General features: G+C 41.5%; 1 protein-coding gene across 3 annotated transcripts in view; it reads left to right on the top strand.

Annotated features, from left to right (window-relative positions):
- The window catches only part of WDR35 (WD repeat domain 35), a 315141-nt gene that overhangs the window by 196239 nt on the left and 96576 nt on the right, over window positions 1-22326 (top strand). For all 3 annotated transcript variants that reach the window (XM_033936987.1, XM_033936985.1, XM_033936986.1), the window contains 5 exons: window positions 991-1100; window positions 6278-6488; window positions 6598-6678; window positions 6808-6944; window positions 16635-16838. In XM_033936987.1, coding sequence (XP_033792878.1) covers window positions 991-1100; window positions 6278-6488; window positions 6598-6678; window positions 6808-6944; window positions 16635-16838 — 743 coding nt within the window. The remainder of the gene's footprint in view (window positions 1-990; window positions 1101-6277; window positions 6489-6597; window positions 6679-6807; window positions 6945-16634; window positions 16839-22326) is intronic.

Genomic DNA, 22326 nt, shown 5'->3' with positions numbered 1-22326 from the left:
TTGTAGTGTATTGGTCGTGAGAGTTAGGTGAACAGGTATGTTTTTATTGCTTTCCTAAAGTTGAGAAGCCCTTCAAGGGATCTAATCTGCGGGGGCATTCGATTCCAGTGGGTCGATATGAAGTGGGAGTAGGAACATTGTCTGATGGTTTGCAATTGAAGGGCACGAACAAGGGGGCGTTTTGAGGCGTGTTTCATCCTGGCAAGATCAAAGGTGAAAGATAGATTTTATGCTGCTTGTCCTAGGAATAAACAGTGGATTTACCCAAGCCATCTTATATAATAAGTTCCTCCACTTGTTTCCTAAAGTAGTCAACCTGCAGGCATTTTTCACTCTGAACCAGTTCCTTGCCTTGAATCAGACTTTCTGTCAAGACAGAGGCAGAAGCTGTAATGGGGATGACAGCTTTTGTATGTAACTTTAACCATTATACCTAGAATTATCTCTTTGATATTTAGAATATTCACCCCTCCAAACCCATTTCTTTTATTTCCAGGTTGCTTTCATTTTGAACATGAAGGCAACCTGCAGCTATGGATTCCTATGTGTAAGGATTATATCCTGCTTATCCTCGGATAAAGCTATACCTACCTGTAACTGGTGTTCTCTGAGGGCAGCAGGATATTGGTCTTCATGAAACCCAGGCACTTCCTCTAGGAGCTGACTTCTCCTAAAGTAGCCATGGCCTTGTATGATGACTCCGGTACCAGAAGACCCACATGGGTGCTGTTCACTATGCCAGAAAACTTGTCAGTTTGGAGAGGTTTGTTTACATTTTTTTCATGCATGGGCTGCATCAAACGATGTCATCATGCATGAGGACCAATATCCTGCTGTTCTTGGGAAAGATCCGTTACAAGTAAGCAACTTGGCTTTCTCTTGATTTTGCTGTAGGCAATAGATAAAGGAGAACTAATTATAGAGTTCAGTACCAATAAAGAAAGAATGGTTAAATTGCCTTGATAAGCAAAACAGTTTTTCTTCCCACAGGGTCGTGAATCTGGTACCATTCAGAGATACAGTCTTCCTAATTTTTGTTTAGTTCTGAAGTATTTCCTAAACTGTAGAGCCTATCAAATGACTTTGAATTGCAACTCCAGGTAAGTTAATGAGAGGGCTTTAAAATATTCATTTGCGTTTCAAATAATTATAATGAGAGTGACTTTAAACCCAGTATTGTACCACGGTTTTGTTGAAAATATTGTTTTTTTTAAGTCTTATTTCTCCAGTAGTATGTGGAATTTTGTCCTTATAATGGTGAAAGTATATAGAATGGTTTGTTTTTCTGAGCTAGTTGCAGTGTTTTAAATCCCTTCAGGGGACTATTCACTATAAGCATGGATATTATAGATAAAGCTTTTTGTGAAAGGAAGGCAGTTTTATAGAGCATTTTTTTGAACAAATTGTTTCCCAAAACATTTTACAAATACATAAAGACAACTGGAAAGATCACTTCTGCAGTGGAAAGCAACTTTTAACTTATATATGCTGCTGCTGTCACAACACACAATGACAAGGAAAGCAAGGTTGAGAAAACTGCAGAAAGAGGTATAACATGTATAAGCTTTATTAATCCAGTTAACAAAAATATAAACTATTTCTAATTCTTCTGTATTCTCAGGTGATCTTCAGTAGCAATGTTCAAAATGAAATATAGTAATGGGGTCAAAATGATGACAAATTGCAGTAATCTAAAATAGACTTCTGCTGAAGCATCACTTCTAGATGCAGTTCATTGGGGGCTATTGAAATGCACATTTCAAGCAAATAACTATGTACTCAATTCACTCCATATATGACTTCAGAAAGTTTCTGGCTAATATGTGTTTACCACATTGAATAAATACAAATACTAGGATTCTACATTTGAAGAGGCTATAGGGGACACAGAATATCTTGGAGAAGCAGAATAAACCTCTGTTATGTGTTTTTATTCAGCCCATACTTTCCATCAGATATTGGCTTTTCTATGACATGTATGAATCTCATTATATTTGTACATGCAAAATTGCTCTGCTGAAGTTATTCGGCATACTCCATGATCTGTAAGTTAGGATACAACTAAGTGAATTGCTCTTCCACAATACTTATATAAATAAACCACTGTGGTACCAGGAATTTATTCTTAAACCAAATCATTATCCACTTACTACAGAATTACAAATTATTACAGTGGATTAGGTGATACAGAGAGGCAGCAGAAATAGAGATATAGGTATGGATTTCTATACTTTAATGGCTAAAATATATTTACTAACTAACCATAAATATATTTATGGATTAGTCTTGTCTAAGAATGGTCCAAGACTACCAAGTATACCAGGTGGCCATTTCTGGAGACATGTCATCATCTTCCTTATGGTCGTCCTTTGTCTTCTTCTTTATTATTCCAGCTGCTTTTTATTCTGGTATGTATCCCTTCTTCTGTGTTGTTCTTTCTGCCTAGTTGATATCAGACAAATAAGAAGATCAGGGGGACCACAAGTTCAATACTTGAAGTGTTGTGGGTGATTAAAGAGACTATAGCAAATATAATGCAAAATCACTCACATACATTCAATAATATTTCTTGAGAATCATATCAACTTATAAAGAAAACTGCTCAGAGAAACGGAGGTGAAAACAAGGGGAGAACCCCAAAACTATCACCTCACCACCCAATCATCGCATATTCAATATATTTAGTTGATAATTGAAAAGTCTTCGTGCTGCTGTCTACCAACAGGTTGTCACTTTCTCATACAATCATTAATCAGAAGTTGTTCAAAAATATTCAGAAGGCAAACTTATCTTGAATTACAGGTTCTGACGTAGCCCGTTCCGATTTTGCGTCAGGGAACCAAAATCTGAATTCAAAGCGTTACTTCAAGGGTGTAAATGTCTCAAAAATTTAGTTTCTTTTTCTTCTTTCTTTTTCAATATTTTTATTGAGTTTTTATAATAAAGAACATACAAAACAAAATACAGTTTCGATACAACCAAGCATCAGGATGCAGTATATCAAGAAGAGCTGTAACCGGAAAATTTCCTCCTTTCACCGAAGGTAACGGAGGAAATTTTCTGGTTACAGCTCTAAATGAAACTAAATTTTTGAGACATTTACTCCCTTGAAGCTTGGATGCTCTGGTGCAGCCGTAGTCAAAGGCGGGACTTCTGTATGTCTTCTCTCTGGGGCCAATGATAGAGTACTTCGAAGAATAAGGATATGCCCAAGCCTAGTGATTCTTGTCGCACCATGGCCATGGTATCCAGATCTGTTGCGCCTAAATAAGAGTCTCAGGTTACCCTGTCATCTGGGACTACTCTCAGGGTCCATTCGCCCTAGAAGATCCAGAACACTTTGGTGTCACTTCATAGGTCTTAAGTGCACAGCCTTAGCATGAAAAGGCTGTTTGAAAGTGGTCATTGCCACTCTCCTATGATCTAAGAAGCAGACTACTAGGGTAATGAATCCTCCAGGGACTAACATAAAGAAGATTGTCAAAGGTGAAAACCTAATCTTCAATTTTGGGTCAAAGAAATGGCCCAAAAATAGGGATCTCAATTTATATTTGGGTCAGCGCCCACCTGTCCTCCTCCCGGACTTGTTACAGGCCTCCGCAGGGCCTGCTATAAGACCTGGTGGTCCAATGGTGAGCCCAGGACACCTCCTGTCCCAGATAACTCAGAACTTCTTACCTCCCTCCCCCCTCTCCCCTCTCTGGCGTACCTTTTAAATGTCTGGTGGACCAATGGTGAGCCAGGACAGGAGAGATCCCTGTCCCAGCGGACTCGGAGAACATTTTACCTCCTTCCCGCCTCCTCGGTGTACCTTTTGAATCCCTGGTGGTCCTGTGATGAACTGCACCAGGAGTGATCTTCCTTCACTCCTGCCCCAAGGAGAGCCGCTAGTTGAATGGCTGCCACAAGTTCTAGCGGCAACCTTGAGACCGCAGGAACTCGTGAGATTGTTGCAAGAACTCATGTCAGCCATTCAGCTAATGGCTCTAAGGGCAGGAGCGAAGGAAGATCGCTCCCGCCATTGTCCATCGCTGGACCACCAGGGATTTAAAAGGTATGCCAGGGAGGCAGGGGGGGAGATTAAAAGTTCTCAGAGCTGGCCAAGACAGGAGGCGGGAGGAATCCCTCCTGTCCAGGCCCACCGCTGGACCACCAGGGATTTTAAAAGTATGCTAGGGAGGTGGGAGGGGAGGTAAATATTCTTAGGCAGAGCAGGGAGGGAAGGTGCCTGAGTGCAGAAACTGGCAGGGGAGGAAGTGAGGTAGGGGACTGGATGCAGAGCACTGCACTTGAATATTAACCCCCCAATTTATATTTGAGTCAACACGAGCGGTGTTCCGCAGGGGTCGGTGCTCAGACCGCTGCCATTCAATATATTCATAAATGACCTAGAAACGGGGACGAAGTAGGAAGTTATAAAATTTGCGGATGACACCAAACTCTGTAGCAGGGTTAGAACAGCGGAAGAATGTGAAGACCTACAAAGGGACCTAAACAAACTGGAACAGTGGGCGAATAAATGGCAAATGAACTTTAATATAGAGAAATGCAAGGTCATGCATATAGGGAAGAAGAACCCGATGTTCAGCTACAAAATGGAGGGGTCAGTGCTAGGGGAAAGTAACCTCAAAAAAGACCTGGGTGACCAATGGCACAATGTGCAGCAGCCTCGAAGAAAGCAAACAGAATGTTAGGTATTATTAAGAAGGGTATTACAACCAGGACAAAGGAAGTCATCTTGCCGCTGTATCGTGCGATGGTGCGCCCACATCTGGAGTACTGTGTCCAGTATTGGTCGCCGTACCTCAAGAAGGACATGGCGATACTTGAGAGGGTTCAGAGAAGAGCAACGAAAATGATAAAAGGTATGGAAAACCTTTCATACGCAGACAGGTTGGAGAGGCTGGGGCTCTTCTCTCTGGAAAAGCGGAGACTCAGAGGAGACACGATTGAGACTTTCAAGATCCTGAAAGGCATAGAGAGGGTGGAAAGGGACAGATTCTTCAGTTTATTGGGAACCACAAGAACAAGGGGGCACTCGGAGAAATTGAAAGGGGACAGGTTTAGAACCAATGCTAGGAAGTGGACACCTGGAATGCGCTTCCGGAGGTTGTGATAGGACATAGTACGGGGTTTCAAAGAAGGATTGGATAAATTCCTGAAGGGCACGGGGATTGAGGGATACAGATAGAGGTAGAAAAAGGTTATGAAAGGGTACAGACAGAAGGATAAGGGGGGTTAAAGGGTTTAGACAAGGACCACCTTACAGGTCAGGGACCTGATGGGCCACCGCGGTGAGCGGACTGCTGGGCGGGATGGACCTCTGGTCTGACCCAGCGGAGGCAACTTCTTATGTTCTTTTTCTCTTTTTTGAGGGGGATAAAGGTTACCTCGGTTTATATTTGGGTCAGTTTATATTTGAGTATATATAGTACGTAATTTTATTTGTCCAAGATAATGAAACAAAATTTGCTGGAAGTTTTTTGAAGTTAAGAGCAGGAGTGAATTGAGCCCACAGTGAATAAGTTATGTTGCTAGAGTTCAGATATGATATGCTTGTCTCTAGGTTTTACAACTCTGTTTTCTTAACAGAATGCAAAGTGTCAGTTCTATGGTGTTTGCAAAATTCTTGTTCTAAAACAGTAAACATATTTTCTCTGAAAATGTCAGGCATTCAGTTTCAGTACCCATAGCATTTCTTATTAGGAGGTACAATTATTAAAAATGTTAAAAGGAGATTTTTAAAATATTTTTTATTATTGTATTTGTTCATGAATTTTATTTTTAATGATGGATAGATCATTTATGTTCACTTTTTAATAGTAGTTAGCAGTGTTCTCCCTAGCGTGTTTTAGGTGAGCGCCCAGCTGTCATCTTGTATCCGCACCACCAGCATCGAAGCCACGCGCCAATCCTCTTCCCTGCCCCTACTCTTTCACCCTGCGCAGGGAGGGGTAATTTGCATAACATTCCAGGCCGCGCGCCAACCCTCTTCCCTGCTCCTACTCCTTCACCGTAAGCAGGGAGGGATAATTTGCATAGCACCAAATTTGCACCACCAAATTTTCCCATCCTGTCCCATCTGGCTATTTTTTTGTGCCACTCGGCTGGAAAAAATTTCTGGGGAGAACACCGAGTTAGCATGTCAAGATGGCTAGCAGAAGGGAACAGTAGCTTCTATTTTCCTTACTTGAGTTATGATTCTTAATTATGATGCCTTTAAGTTTGTTTAATATTTCTGTGATTGTTTTGTGATTTGCTGTCTCCCCGTTTTCAGCCGTCTTGCAATTATAGACATTTCAGGAGTATTAAATTTCTTCGATTTGGAAGCTCAGACAACAGATAGTATGGGGCAGCAAATAATAGGACAGCAACTCAAATTCGAGCGCAGAGATGTATGGGATATGAAATGGGCAAACGATAATCCAGATTTATTTGCAATGATGGAAAAAACAAGAATGTATGTGTTCAGAAACTTGGATCCTGAGGTAAAAACAAACAATGTCTATTAACTAAGAAATCTGAGTACATGTCATAAGATTTACAAGAAGGTGGTTTTACAGTTATATTCTAATGCTATTCTATTATACATTTAAGGAGCCAGTTAAGACTTCTGGGTATATTTGCTGTTTTGAAGATCTAGAGATTAAATCTGTGATTTTGGATGAAATATTGAAGGTAAAGTTCATATTTGTAAATTAATTACAGAATTAAATGTTTTGAGATCAGCATTAAATATTTGCCATAGAAAGTGTTCCCAAATGTAGAAGTGGTTGAAGGTAAATTAAACTTTATATTGGTTTTTAGGACCCAGAACATCCTAATAAAGATTACATAATTAACTTTGAAATTCGTTCATTGAGAGATAGTCGAGCCTTAATTGAAAAAGTTGGGATTGAAGATGCTTCTCAGTTCATAGAGGACAACCCACATCCCCGACTCTGGTAAAAATAAAATTTATAGATATAAATGTTTGTCATTTTATGTGAGTTTAATTGTGATTGTGAACTGCCTAGAAAGGTATGGATAGGCAGATTATAATTATGAAATAAAATTTAAATACATTTTATTTTGTGTTTTGCTAAAGTGATATATGCTTTTATATTTACTTTTGTATCAAATGAGATTTTTTATTTGTGCATGATATAGACCTAAATTAAGCAAGGTTTGCTTAATAAAAGGTTTATTTATTAACTCATATTAATACCAATATGGTAGTGCACACGATTATGACAATTCTATTTGTGTTCTTGCAATTCATAAATGAAAGAAAAAGTGCCACTTACATGCCCAAGTGCCCTAAGTGCTGTTCAAGTTTATTTAAAATCTGTTATACCGCCTATCAAACTTCTAGGCGGAGTACCTAGCTAAAAATACAGACACAGACACAGACTGACAAACAAAAACAGGTAAGATAGGGGGTGAACTCCAAAAATAAATAGGATAGAAAGAACAAATATGGTTAAGACAAAAAGGGAGCCCATCTGTAATAGAATTGCAAGGAAGAAAGTTATACATCAAAGGCATCTTTAAAAAGGAATGCCTTTAGCTTTGACTTTAGTCAGTCTAATGATTCTCTAATGTGTTAGGAACAGAATTACAGAGATGGGGGCAGTGACTAAGGAAATGGATGAATGAGTTGTGTCATAGTTAATGTGGAGCAAAGATGAGATCTTTGTTGGGTGTTTGATCTAAGGGATCTTGTAGGTGTATAAGGGATACAGAGTCTGTTTATGAACTCAGGGGCATTGGCCATTTTGGTTTTAAAGACCAGAAGGAGTGTGTGGCACAGTTGCCTCAGCACCCTGGGGTTGTGGGTTCAAACCCCCAAAAATCTCAGGAAGGACATACAAAACTCCTAAAACTAATGAATTATGCCCTATAACAAAACTTCAAAAAATGTGAGTAAAAGGCGAAAGATTTATTCAATCTGAAGAGAAACCAGAGATTTTGATGTATTAGGTTAGTTTTTCTGAAATAGGTAGGGAGGGATTGGGGGTTTTTCTATTTTATTTACATTTGTCATGTTTATTAAATGTATTACATAATATTTAAATCATTATAAAATATGAATATAAGTATGATATATTGTTCATGAAGAAAATCAAGTGTGTATTTATAAGATTATATGAATTTTTCTGATACACTTGTTGTAATATGCAAAACTTAATAAAGAAATTTAAAAAATAAATAAAATAAATGTGAGTAAAGCAAGCACACACCGCAGTGAACTAAAAGCATGCGGTGTGTGGTGATTGATCATCTCCCCTGCTCTGTGAGACGTGGTGACTGGAGACGTCAGCTACGTCAGAGGGAACAAAGATGGATCTACAATCTACAAACCGTCCACCCAGCTGGGCTGAATGCCCAAATTGAGTGGGTGGTGTTCTTTGGTTGAAGCTGGCTGGTGATGGGTCTGACTGAAAGGGGAGGAGTCTGTACTCCATTTTGAAGACACTGGTTGCTGGAGAATCCCACGTCTCAGCTTCTATGTGTGTGGATATAAGCAGTTGGAGCACTTGGAGAGCCTCTACAGTTGCTGGTGGAGTAGGCTGGAATCATTTTTTGAAGTTTTGTTATTTGGCGTGCTAGATATTTTTTTGAGGTGGTTCCTACAAGGGCTACTATAGTGTTTTTCACTGCTGAATGAACTGATACATCTTGGACCTTGCTTAATGGTTGTTTATAAGTGGAGTTTTTTGCCATATGAAGATGAACTGAGACTTTTTCTCCACTTTTTTCCCTTTTTCTTGTTATTTGTGTGTTAAGTGAATGAGCGGGTCTTTGTATGAGTGCAGTGGGTAGACCTGGTAGTGTCTAGGTAGGTCCCTCCTATGGTTTCCAATAGGGCATAATTCATTTGTTTTAGGAGTTGTGGGTTCAAACTCTGCGCTGCTTTTCGTGACCCTGGGCAAATCACTCAGTCCTCCATAGCCCCAGGTTCGTTAGATAGATTGTGAGCCCACCGGGACAGATAGGGAAAATGCTTGAGTACCTGATTGTAAAACCGCTTAGATAACCTTGATAGGTGGGTATATAAACACCTAATAATAAATTTGAAACTTATAAGGGAGTGTATTCTTAAAAGGGTATGCATAAGTAGCACAGAGAACAACTGCAAGGGGGTGTACACATGGGTGGAGCATAGGTGGGATAGGAGCATGTCTCCCACTTAATGCACACAAATTATCAAATGCCATAAATTGCGCACATTTGCTTGCTGCATAGATACATCCATTTACGCATGCCATAGACCTGGTTTAAATGACTGTGCCTACATTTAGGCTTTCTAATGTGGATTTGCCCTGCTATTCTATAATGGAATCTGGGCAGCTACATGTCATTCTAAAATATGCACTCCCTGCACTGCTTCAGGGCACCTATATCTAGGTGCCCTTTATAGAATTGCCACTTATCTGCTTGTTCAAACTTGGGCAATGTGTTGGATTTTAATTCCCAGTGCACTAAAATAGTGAGTTGTACAGTGTAGCAAAGTTAGTATGGCTGTGATAAAGAGTATAGATAAGATGAGGGAGAGGGAGATTGGATAGAAAGAGGGAAAGAGGATGAAGAGCTGGCTGCAAAGAGCCCTTCATGGAATAATTAGTGACCACACAATGCCCTGTTACAGTTCTCGAATTCAAGCAATTTATTTAATCCAAGCACTGCAGTCAAATACAGAAAGGAAAAAAGATTAGTAATTCAATGAGCCATAACAGGGGAGGAAGTTATTTACTTGTAGCTAGCAATACAAGGAATATTATATTTCTCTCTAACTTTTCTCTCTACTTGCTGCTGTTTATATACTTTATGTCCTACAAACCCAGGATGCATGTGCACTAATACATTATACTGAAATATAACAATGCCTACGCTTTTAAGTTTCGTTTTCTTACAAGTGATGTTAGTGTTGAGAACCTACAGAGACTACAGGGGCAGCACAACTCATCTTCTACCAACCTCGCTATGCTCATGTCACCCCTCTCCTTAAGTCACTTCACAAATTACAGAGAAATACTTTTAAAACCAATAGGAGGAAATATTTTTTCACTCAGAGAATAATTAAGCTCTGGAATGTGTTGCCAGAGGTTGTGGTAAGAGCGGTTAACGTAGCTGGTTTTAAGAATGGTTTGGACAATTTCCTGGAGGAAAAGTCCATAGTCTGTTATTGAGACAGGCATGGGGGAAGCCACTGCTTGCCCTGGATCAGTAGCATGGAATGTTGCTACTATTGGTTTTTTGCCAGGTACTTGTGACCTGGATTGGCCAATGTGAAGGCGGGCTACTAGACTAGATGGGCCATTTGTATGGCCCAGCAAAGCCATTCTTATGTTCTTACAGGTTACAGCTTGGGAGTAAATAAAGATCTGTATGGTACATTAAAACCATCATTCTTATGCTGGTTATGCCTGTCTCTCTGTAGCCTATCATCCTGGCTATGTCCACTGTCCTATCACATTGTTTCACCACCCTGAGATCCTTAGATGCTATCACTTTAAGGTCCCTCCTCTAGTCTAGCAACTTTAAGTCTGTGGATATCGTCCTCAGCCTCTCGCTCCTCATCACTTATAGGTCCTGTGAAGAAAAAAATTATATAGATAACCCTCTTCTCCCCCCAAAAAATATGTATAGATAGATGCACATATTTGTTTAGGTTACTCTTCAGGCTAATTTGTTTCATCCTTATCCCATGAAATTTCATTAAGGAGCTTCTTTTCTGTTAAGAGGCCTTATTCATGTGCATTTTTTATTGATCAGAAGTATTTCATCTAGATTCTAGGGTATATTTATTCAGATCTTTGCCTTGTATATTTATTCAGATCTTTACCTTTCTCTCCAAATGCTTTTATAATGGAGCATACTGACTGTTTCAATAGCTGTCTTCTGGACTGATTCAATCTACTTTGTATCTTTTTGAAGGTACTGTCTCCAAAGGAGGTCTCTCTAGTTATATAGATGCAATATCACTTTTTATCCCAGGACAAGCAGGCAGCATATTCTTAACGTATGGGTGACGTCACTGACGGAGCCCCGGTACGGACACTTTTTACTAGAAAGTTCTAGTTGGCCGCACCGCACATGCGTGAGTGCCTTCCCGCCCGACGGAGGAGTGCGTGGTCCCCAGTTTCTTCGTTTCCGCGGAGCGAAGAAGTCGCATGTTTTTCAACGGCTGTTGAAATTATTTAGTTTGCCTTCCCGCTCGCGTATTTTTTCGATTTTCTTCTATTTTTTTTCTTCGGATTCCTTTAATTTTCTTTTAAAAAAAAAAAAAAACTCGTCGAGTTTTCATTATTTTTTCGAACCGGCCCAGGCGGGGCCTGTTGTCACCATACAGGCCTCCGGCTTTGATTTTGCGGAGGCCGTGTTTCCCTTCATGCCCCCTCAACCGGGTTTTAAGAAGTGCCAGCGGTGTGCATGCCCGATCTCTCTCACCGACCCGCACAATTGGTGCCTGCAGTGCTTGGGTCCAGAGCATCGGGCTGACACCTGCACCCGCTGTGCTACGCTTAAAAAGCGCACATTGAAAAATAGGCAGATCCAGCAAAATATTTTGTTCGGTACCGGATCTGCCATGGAAACTGCTGCGACGTCGACGGCACCCCAAAAGTCGGCACCGACGATGTCGACACCACCAGACCCTTCCTCGGGGTCGTTGGGCCCAGGTAAGCCGGCTAAGAAGCCTTCCATTTCCCTCGAGCGCCCTCCTGCCACGGTTGCGACACCGGCCCTCCCGGCACCGCACCGACCCCGCAAACGCTCCGCTCCGAAATCGGTGAGTGCCTCATCATCGGCCTCCTCATCGCCGGAGCGTAGAGCGGCACCTTTGGTACCGAAGAAGAAAAAAGCGGTACCGGTGCCTCCCCTGGATGACCGCATCGCGGCCATACTGCAAACACAGTTACAGGAGCAGCTGCAGCAACAACTCCAACAACTGCTGCCGGCGTTGCTGGCGCCGCACCTTCCGGTACAGGACCGGTCCGAGCCTCGCACTGTCCCATCGGTGTCAACCCCCTCGGTACTGATTAATACCTCCATGCCAGTGCTCTTGGCTGAAACTCCTACAGCGCATACCCGTGCTGCTGCCGATCCTGCCCGGTCCCGGGAACGACATCGGTCTTCCTCGCCCGGTACCGCCTCGGTGCGCATGTGCACTCCTACCTGCGTGTTCCGTGATCCGTATGTCCGTGGCAGGCCGGAGTGCGCATGCACACATAAAACGGTCCCTGCGGTCTTGCCGGCTCCCTCCTCACTCACAGTAAGTAATTTCTTCCCAGCAACCCCCTCCCCCCCGCCGTCACACCCCTATTCGAAGCACCCGAATCCCCGTTGACCCTCCCATCCCTTCCCGCCATCTGACAGGCTCACTTAGTCCCTTCCCTTCCCGTGGTCCTGACAAACCTGCCGACTCCAGCAGCGTCCGCAGCACTCTACACACGCTGCTTTGGGGCCTTCTACTGCCCTGATTTGCTCTGCCACGTCTCTAATGATGTCATCAGGAACGTGCCAGAGTAAATCAGGGCAGTAGAAGGCCCCAAAGCAGTGTGTGTAGAGTGTTGGGGACGCTGCTTGAGTCGGCAGGTTTGTCAGGACCACGGAAAGGGAAGGGGGGGCGGCAAGGGACTAAGGGAGTCGGCCAGACTGTGGGAAGGGAAAGGGGGTAGGGGAAAACGCTGCTGCTGCACAGGGAAATGGTGTGGGGGGAGGGAAATGGAGGGGGAGGGAATGCTGCTGCGGCTGCTGTACAGGGATGTGAGGGGGGAGGAAAATGCTGTTGCTGCTGCACAGGGAAGTGGGGTGGGGGAAGGGAAATGCTGCTGTTGCACAGAAAAATGGAGGGGGAGGGATAAAAGGAAAGACAGACAGTGGGAGGGAGGGAGACAGAAAGAAAAGAAGAAAGACACAGGGGCAGGGAGAGACACAGAAAGACAGACAGACAAAGGGGGCCAGGGAGAGAGACAGACAGAAAGAAAGACAGTGGGAGGGAGAGAGACAGAAATAAAGAAAGACAGACAGACATATATTCTAGCACCCATTAATGTAATGGGCTTAAATACTAGTTTATTTATTCAGGCACATAAGCAAGATTGTAAAACTATGACAGGCTTTGTGAAAGGATCCATTTATTTTTAGAATTGAAAATATTTTGATTTTCAGTTATACAAATGTTATGCAGACGGATTGTCTTAGAATCCCCCCTTAGACAGTGTAGGAAACTGGGGGCACTGCAGGTACCTAAAATGTATTGCAGCACAGAACCCTTTGTTACTTGAGTGGGCTATAATATGGAGCTCCAAGGGAAAAAAATGAGGAATGTTAGGTTTTGGGTTTTTTTTTTCATGGCAAAGTTATAAATGAAGACAAATGATAACTGAATTCCAAAAGATATGGGATAAAAATAGAAGAGTCCTTAATGGCAGGCAGATGGAAAAACACTGGGATAATCTCCACAAAGCAGTGGTTCAGCCCAAAACAGAAGTAAAATTATACTGTGCTTTCAAAAGACAACTTTTCCCAAGATATACTTCCAGGAATGACTATGCACTGTCTGTAAAAGTAAATGCGCTCTTTCAATGTGACTGTTTTATGTGTGTTCCTAAAAGCAATTTTAAAAGAGCCTTTTTTCATATGTAAAAAACACATAATTGGCTTCTTATCTTAGTAGGAAGGTTATGCCATGATTTGATGGTGTCTACTTTTCCAGTGGGTGTATTCATGGACAGGTTTGAGTGGAGTGCACAAATAATGTGCATAAATTATAAAATACTATCATGGTGTTCTAGCATAGTGTTCTTCAACTGTCGATCCGCGGACTGGTGCCGGTCCGCAGAAATTTTCTCCCGATCCACAGGGCCAGCACTTCCATCAGACGTAAGAGATTTTTCTGTAGCCGCCGGTCCTCAATGTGATCAATGCAGCGTCTTCGGGCCAGCTCTCTGAGTGCTGCAGTGCACAAAACTGTGGGAAAAGTCTCCTATCCGTGGCCTGCGCCTGACCCTGTCCCGGAAGCCTTATTTCTGACATCGCAACATGAGAGGGAAGATTTCCACATGAGGCGTGGGACGCGCGCGAGGAGCCGCTTCCCACAGCTTTGTGCAATGCAGCACTCAGGGAGCCAACCCGAAGACCCTGCATTGATCGCACCGTGGACCAGCCTGAAGCTAACACCGGGGGGCAGGCCAGAAGGCAAGGCACATCATGGAGGGAGAGAGACGACAATGGTAGGGGAAATGCTTTTTTTTTTTTTTTTTAATTTAGTGATTTTATGAATTTGTTTGTTTTTCTCTGGGGGTTGTACTGCTTGCAGAGTTTTACTTGCATCTTAAGGTTTGTTTGTGAATATTAATACTTTTAGTTTTTGGTCCTGCATTTGCATGGGGTTATCTGTTTTCTGGTAGGAATGAATGTTGAAAAGCATACAGTGTGCTTTGTGTATTTTAATTTTGTGGTTAACCATTATGAGTTGTTAATACGATTATATATTGTGTGTGTATATATGAAAAATGAATGGAAAAAATGGTGTTACAATTAGTACTATTATGGGGGCGGGGTCTGGGACGGAGATTGGGTGGAGATGGGCACGACATAGCCCAGTGTTCTTCAACTGCCGGTCCGCGGACCGATGCCGGTCCACAAAATAATTATTTTATTTTTGCCGGTCCATAGGTGTAGACCACTTTATTTGTAGACCACTTTATTTTTCTCTCTAGACTCTATGAAATAGGCCTCAGAAACACTTCTCTCACATGGGTTGCTGATCACACTTATACAGTCTTTACTTACCATGTTTCCTCCTTACCATTTAATCCCATATCTGCAGTTCCCCAGGGCTCTATCCTTGCCCCTACATTTTTCAATATCTAGCACCATTACTCACCTTGGACTTTACATCCTTTGTATATGCAGACGATTTCCAAGTCCTTTGCACTCTTGACCCCACTAACACATCTCAAATTAATTTGATAAACTCCAAACTAGTTAATCTGACTGACTGGCTGGCTGCATCCAAATAATTTCAAATCATTATTTTTCATCTGAACTCAGCCATCTATACTTGTGACTCCCATTCTTATTTCTTCGACACTTCGACATCAATTGGTTACCACCACCAAAATATTAGGAGTAATCCTAGACTCCTCTTTATCCTTTACACATCAGATCTCAGCTGTTTTCCAGCACACCCTCTATAAACTACGTTTAATTCACTCTATGCATTCCTCCTACAATCACCAGCTCTTATGAGTAATGTCCTTAGACACTCTCTAGTGATCATTCATCTTGACTACTGTAATTCATTATACAGAGGCATCAAAGTCAAGGATCAAAACACTTCATTAAGTTGATTACTGGCCATTGTAAGTTTGAACATGTCACTCTCCTACTTAAAAGGCCCACTAGCTCCCTGTTATACACTGCATTACCTGCAAGATTCTTCTGCTTGTGTTCAAAATTCGTGCTGTCAAGTCTCCTTCTAATCTATCTAAGCATCTGACCCCCTTACTGCCCATCAAGAAATCTCAGATCTTCATACCAAAATTGCCTTGTTATTCCCTCCTTCCATGAAATCATTCTCAACACCACCCATAGTTCCAGTATGTCAGTACAAGACCCTGAATTATGGAATATGCTGTTGCCTTATCTTAGGCTCCAAACCTTTTTGATTAAGTTTAAATCGGGCCTTAAAACATTTACTTTCTCTGATGCCTATATTTGCAGCCTCTTTTACTAAGCCGCGCGGCAACAGCCCCAAAGCCCTTTAAATCTCTATGGGCTTCGGGGCCATTAGCGCGGCTTTGTAAAAGAGGCCATTAATCTGTTCTCATTGCCTCCATCCAACGATGTCTGGGAACCATGGAAATAGAGCCTACCTTTTCTGTGCTGTCCTTCCCTCTTTCCTATCTAGTTTTATAGTTTCATCTTCTCCCCCACTGTCCTGTCGAGTCTGCATTCTCCCTTCCCTTTGAAACTAGAGTGTAAACTGCTTTAGACAATTCTCTTTGATAAGCGGAATATTGAGACCCAAATAAACTTGGAAATAAGCACCATAAATAGCGCTATTCGTAGGAACCCTATTGTAGAATTACCCTGAAAATGTTTTTATTCATCAGCTTTAATAAAAGGATATTTTTTTGTTGGTATAGACTCTGTAATGGCTTTTTTTTCTCATTAATTTTGGCATATTTGAAATGCAAAAAGAATGATTGTTCTCATATTTATGTTTGTTAATCACTTCATTTGTTATATCTCATTTCACAAGTAAAACATTAAGACAGTTTGCAAAATTATATAAAAAATAAGGGGAAGAAAGAGAAATGAGCTCCATTAGTCACTGAAAAGGAGGAGGATAGGAAAGCTAACAACTATTGGATAACATCAGTAATGTAAACAAGGTTGCCTATCTTGTCTGCTAATGGAGATCACTGCTCACTCCCAGCACTTAAATTCATTTCAAAGAAACCTGTCTTCAAATTTGCATTAAAGGTTTTGTTTTAAAAGGCTTCACAGTAAAGAAGAGGAAGGAGAAATTTCTAAAGGAAGGAAACTAGGAAGAAAAAGAATGAGTTATGTCTATGGTGATGCTGGAACTATAACCTTGTTAATTTCCTTTTTAATGGAGTTATGTATTTTTCAAATAGGCGCCTGTTAGCAGAGGCTGCGCTTCAGAAGCTTGATCTTCCAACAGCTGAACAAGCATTTGTACGCTGCAAAGATTACCAAGGTATTGAGTTTGTCAAGCGTCTTGGCAACTTGCTGAGTGAGTCAATGAAGCAAGCTGAAGTTGCAGCCTACTTTGGTAGGTTTGAAGAAGCTGAACGGATGTATTTAGATATGGACAGAAGGTAAGAATCATTTAACTTAGCAACAAACTAAAAAAAAAACGTTTTCTTTCTTTTTCCACCTTGTTGATAGTTAATCCCTGAAGTTAATTATAAAGTGCAGTTCCTGCCCTTTCTCTTCCCCAATCCAAATTAGCTATTAACTTTGCAATTATTGTTTATTGAAAACTTCTATACTGCTACTAATAACTGGGAAGTCAATTCAGAGTGGTTTACATGATGCTTCTGTAAAGGTATTATGTGTTTACTAAGCCAACACAGCTTTGTAAATAGGTCCTCCAATGAGTTTTGTTCTTGTAAAGTCCTGAATTTACCTTTCAGTATCCTGATCATAAGGTCATCTAGCCCGAAATGTTTCCCAGTGAAGGTATAGAATTACTTTTTCTTATGAGGTATAATACATATTTGTGTGTATGCAGGTTTATTTGTCTCTAACTTATGGTCTATTTTGCCAGTTTAACATCTCTCTTTACGTTTTTGCATGTGATAATATATCCTGTATTAGAGAAAAACATTGAGCTGGTTTAAAGGATTTTTTTGTTTTGGAACTAGATCATACAAGGTGAAAATGAATGAAGTTTCTATCCGAACCTGGGGAGATTGGTTGTGGAATTCCCCAGGGATCACCTCTCTCACCTGTATTATTTAATGTTTTAATGCTTTCATTGGGTCAAGTTTTGGAGGTAATTGGTGTGATATTCATTTATGCAGATGATGTCATAGTATTTCTTCCAGTAAATGGTAGTTTTGATGTGGCTGCAAATGTTCACATTATCTGCAAGTAGTAGATGGCTGGCTGAAAAAACATCAATTATGACTAAACAAATGTAAGACAAAATTTCTTCAGATTAGTCTCCCTCATATTTGAAATATTGATATCTCATTATCAAAATGTAATTCAAACTATAAGTGGGATATATCTTGCATCTTAGGAATAGAAGTTGATTGTTATTTAAAGATGAATGCTCAAATTAATAAGGTAGTGAGGAGCACACATTTATTTAAATTTTATAATTTTAGACTTCTTGTGCAAGCTTTACTGCTTTCCCAAATAGACTATGTTAATATTATTTCTATTGCAATAGGTTTACCCTTCCCCTTGTGGTCTTGCATTTCTCTCTCCATTAGTCCAGTACCTCTCCTCTGCTTTCCTCTCCCCCTTTTTTTGGTTTGGTTTCTCTCTTCCCTTCACTTCTCCCCAGGTCTGGCATCTCCCCTCCCCTCTCTTACTCCTTCCTCCTCCTCCCTCTGCACAGGCCTGCTCCCCCTGCCGCGAAGGCACTCTTCCTCTTCCTCTTTCTGCACAGGTCTGCTCCTCCTGCCGCGTAGGCACTCTTCCTCCTCCCCCCTCTGCACAGGTCTACTTCCCAGCCGCGAAGGCACTCTTCCTCCTCCTCCCTCTGCACAGGCCTGCTCTCCCCGCCGTGAAGGCACTCTTCCTCCTCCTCCCTCTACACAGGCCTGCTCCCCCTTCTGCAAAGACACTCTTCCTCCTCCTCCCTATGCACAGGCCTGCTTCCCCGCTGCAAAGGCACTCTTCCTCCTCCTTCCTCTGCACAGGCCTACCCCCCTCTCAGCCACGAAGGCCTGCTCCCCCCGCAAGCCTGCATGTTCCCCCAGCTTCCCTGCTTCTACCTTAAGCTAATACAGAAGACTGCAGGATCGCTGGTGCTATAGTGATCCCTGCAGCTGCCGTCGTCCTCAGCAGCACGTTTCCTCTGCCGCGATCCTGACCCTGTCGTCAGAGGAGGGGGGACCATAGCAGAGAGAACGTGCCGCTGAGGATGTATTAGCTTAAGGTAAGAGTGGGGAAGCTGGGGAAACATGTGGGCCTTTCTGACTGACCCTCCCCCTTCAAGCAGGAGTGGCAGCAGACGGCCATCAAGAGACAGCGCTGCCGCTCCTGCTTTAGGAAGGCACGGGGGGAGGGGAGGTCTTCAAATCGGGAGGCCGATTTTTTTAACAAATTGAATCGATTCGAATAGATTCACCTGATTCGAATCGGTGAATTGATTTGAATAGTGAATCAGGCAGCACTGGATCATAGACATCAGTTCGTCCTCAGCTCCCATAATTCTTTTCATAACTTTTTCCTAAGTTCTTTTCATTCATTTCATTATACAGTAGTATATGTTTTTAAAATGTCAATAGTAAAAATATTTACTTATCTTTTTTAAATTAATGAATCAGAGTCAGGCAGGGGATTCAATGACTAACATGACTCTTGTTTCACTGAAACACTGTTTCAAGGTCTATCCCCTACAATATATTTAAAAAAATGTATGTTTAGTATATTCCTTTAAAATATTTATCTGCATACATAAAAAGCATGTCACAAATACCTTTGTTATATCCTCGCTGTCACCTTCCAGCTCATTACTTTCATAGTGTAAGATGGCAGCAGCGTTTTCTTTAGTGGTTTTATTCATTAAGTCAAAAAACAGCTGACTCATTCTTAACCAATAACAGGGCTCCCTGTCAGACTAACATCATCCATTCAATTTCTGCATTTAGCCCCAACATGGGTGTGGTAGCACAAATGGACAGTACTTTTGGGTCCTCAGTGCTCACAGCAGATTCATCTGCCCTGCCCTAGACTCAGGAGATTGCTTTGTTATGTCTCACTTGTCAAGACTACAGTATCCTTTGAATTAAAAGGGAAGATTAAGCATGAGATAATCTTTCTAGTAGAAGGGGACAGTAGTCTTGATGGCCCTATCAGATTGGCGTTTTAAAACTCCCAAGGCGCCATTATGATTTTGGTTCTCCCCGACGCGATAGTTTGATTTGACTTCTGTATGCTTCGGTGGATGTGGCTGACAGCTTTACTAGTGGCCTGTCGCCCTTATGATTAACATTTTTCAGTAATCCCTGCTCCTGAAGAAGGTGACGAAATGGAGCTCTGTCGAGTGGAGATTTCTATAGCCAACATTTACTTCTTACAACAACTGAGCTAAGTATCACAGTCCAGTGTTTGCATGCATGCAGTCTTTGATTAAAATTTATTTCCCTTTTCATGAACTGTTACAGAGAATATGAACTCTTAATCGAATGAACTGCGAATATGAACTCTTAATTTAATCAACTATTTTTGATTCTTAAAAAGTTTACCATCAATTTGACGAACTTTATCAATTTATTCTATCCAGATTTTTTACTTCACTATCAAATATTTTTATATGAACTGTTTTTCACATTTATGAATTATCCAGTTACAGATATAGTTTACGGCACTATTTTACATGTTTTTTAGTGTTTGCACCTGCACTTTAATGTACAACTCACAATGTGTCTCCAAGCCTTTCAAGACTCACTTTTAGCACTTTACAATCTTTAGCACATATCTTACAACGCCTTGGGAGATTATTATTATATTTTTTTCTTTAATATATTTTTTTCTTTATTATTTTTTTGTTTTCCCCTGGAGCAAACGTTTGAAAGGAGTTAAAATATATATATATTTTTTTGCTTCCGTACAAACAGGACAATATGATGTATAAGGCAGTTCTTATTTAGACTTTTGTCTGATGTTAGTCATCAATGAGTTACTGTCTGAGCCGATAAAACCTCTGTGTGCTATTTCAAAGGCTCATACTGATATCCTTTATTTATTAGGGGTTTATTTAACCTCAATCTTTTATTTTATTTTATTTTATCTTTCTTTTTTCAAACTTTTTCTCCAGGAGAATTAAAGTGTTGACCAATTTTTTCATGGCTTATAGATTTTAAGTTAGCCTTTCTATCTTTGGCATATTTGGGTGTCTCCAGATGTTTGTTCGTGAACAACCAAGAGAGAATGAAGATCCTTATGGTCTTCTGTTAAACGACGAAGAATAGTTATCCATTAGCTCTATAGCAAAACCTTTGGGAGAGGCTATAGGTCCTACATAAATGTTAGTGCTGGTTGCACTCAGGTAGGTGGCTTCTTTGGTTCCACATTTGTTTAGGAAATGTGTCCATTGGTTTAATTAAGTGTTCTTGTCTTAGAGATTATCCATTGCTTTGGTAGATGATGCTTTCTGCAATCCTCGCAGGTGAAGTGAAGAAACCCACTTGTCAAGACTACTATACCCTTCTATTAGAAAGAAGGTTATCGAGGTAAGAACCTAATCTTCCCTTTCATTTTGCTCTTCTCCCTTTCTCTCAGTTTCTATTTCTTAGTCTTCTTTTCATTTCTCATCTGCCTACTGACTTTTCTCTTCTCCCTGTTATTTCCTCTCCAGCACTCCTATTGCTCTTTCTGTGTCTCTCCTTCTTCAGTATCCTAATGCCCCCCCCCCACCATGTTTCAGTCACTTCCTTACTCCCCATTCCCATCTTCTGTACGCACCCTCTTAGTCCTCATCTACTCTCTACTGTCTCTCATCCCCTCACCAGCCTGGGTTCCATCGCTGTCTCTCCTTCCTTCCCTTGCCTCCATGCCATTCTTCTATTTCTTGCTTAATACCCCATGTCCTACTCCTCTCTTTCACCATCTTTTTAACCAACTTCCACTCTCACTCAACCCCTTTAGAGACTGATCCCCTTCCCCCCGTACCCTCCCCCAGTACCTCAATTTTGTCAAGTCTTCCAGGGAAACTGACAGGACTGACGGTCAGTCTAGAAGGGGTATACAGGCAGATTGATAGGCTAAAGAGCGATAAATCCCCGAGACTGGATGGCATCCATCCGAGGGTCATCAAGGAACTGAAAGGGACTATAGCTGAACTGCTTCAACTAGTAGCCAACTTGTCGATCAAATCAAGAAAGATTCCGGAAGACTAGAAGGTAGCGAATGTTACGCCGATCTTCAAAAAGGGTTCGAGGGGAGATCCGGGAAACTACAGACTGGTGAGTCTAACCTGGGTACCGGGAAAGATGGTAGAGGCGCTGATAAAGGACCGCATCATTGATCACCTTGACGGACACGGTCTGATGAGGACTAGTCAGCATGGTTTCAGCAAAGGCAGATCTTGTCTGACGAACTTGCTGCACTTTTTCGAGGTAGTAAACAGGCAGATAGACAAGGGCGACCCGGTTGATATTGTATATTTGGATTTTCAGAAGGCGTTTCACAAGATTCCACATGAATGACTACTTCGGAAAATTGCGAGTCATGGAATCAAGGATGAAATACTCACATGGATCAAAAACTGGCTAGAGCATAGGAAACAGAGAATGGGGGTAAATAGATCACCAGTGGGATGCCGCAGGGCTCGGTGCTTGGACCCGTGCTCTTCAACATCTTTATAAACAATCTAGACATTGGTACGACAAGTGAGGTGATTAAATTTGCGGACGATCCAAAGTTATTCAGAGTAGTGAAGATCGGCAACGTGACATAATCAAGCTTGATAAATGGGCATCGACATGGCAAATGAGGTTCAACGTGGATAAGTGTAAAGTGATGCATGTCGATAACAAAAACCTCATACACGAATACAGGATGTCTGGGGCGGTACTTGGAGAGACCTCCAAGGAAAGAGACTTGGGAGTTCTGATTAACAAGTTG

This window comes from Geotrypetes seraphini, chromosome 3, assembly GCF_902459505.1.
Source record: "Geotrypetes seraphini chromosome 3, aGeoSer1.1, whole genome shotgun sequence".
In the NCBI taxonomy this organism is placed as follows: domain Eukaryota; kingdom Metazoa; phylum Chordata; class Amphibia; order Gymnophiona; family Dermophiidae; genus Geotrypetes; species Geotrypetes seraphini.
This window is presented reverse-complemented; position numbering and strand designations above follow the sequence as displayed.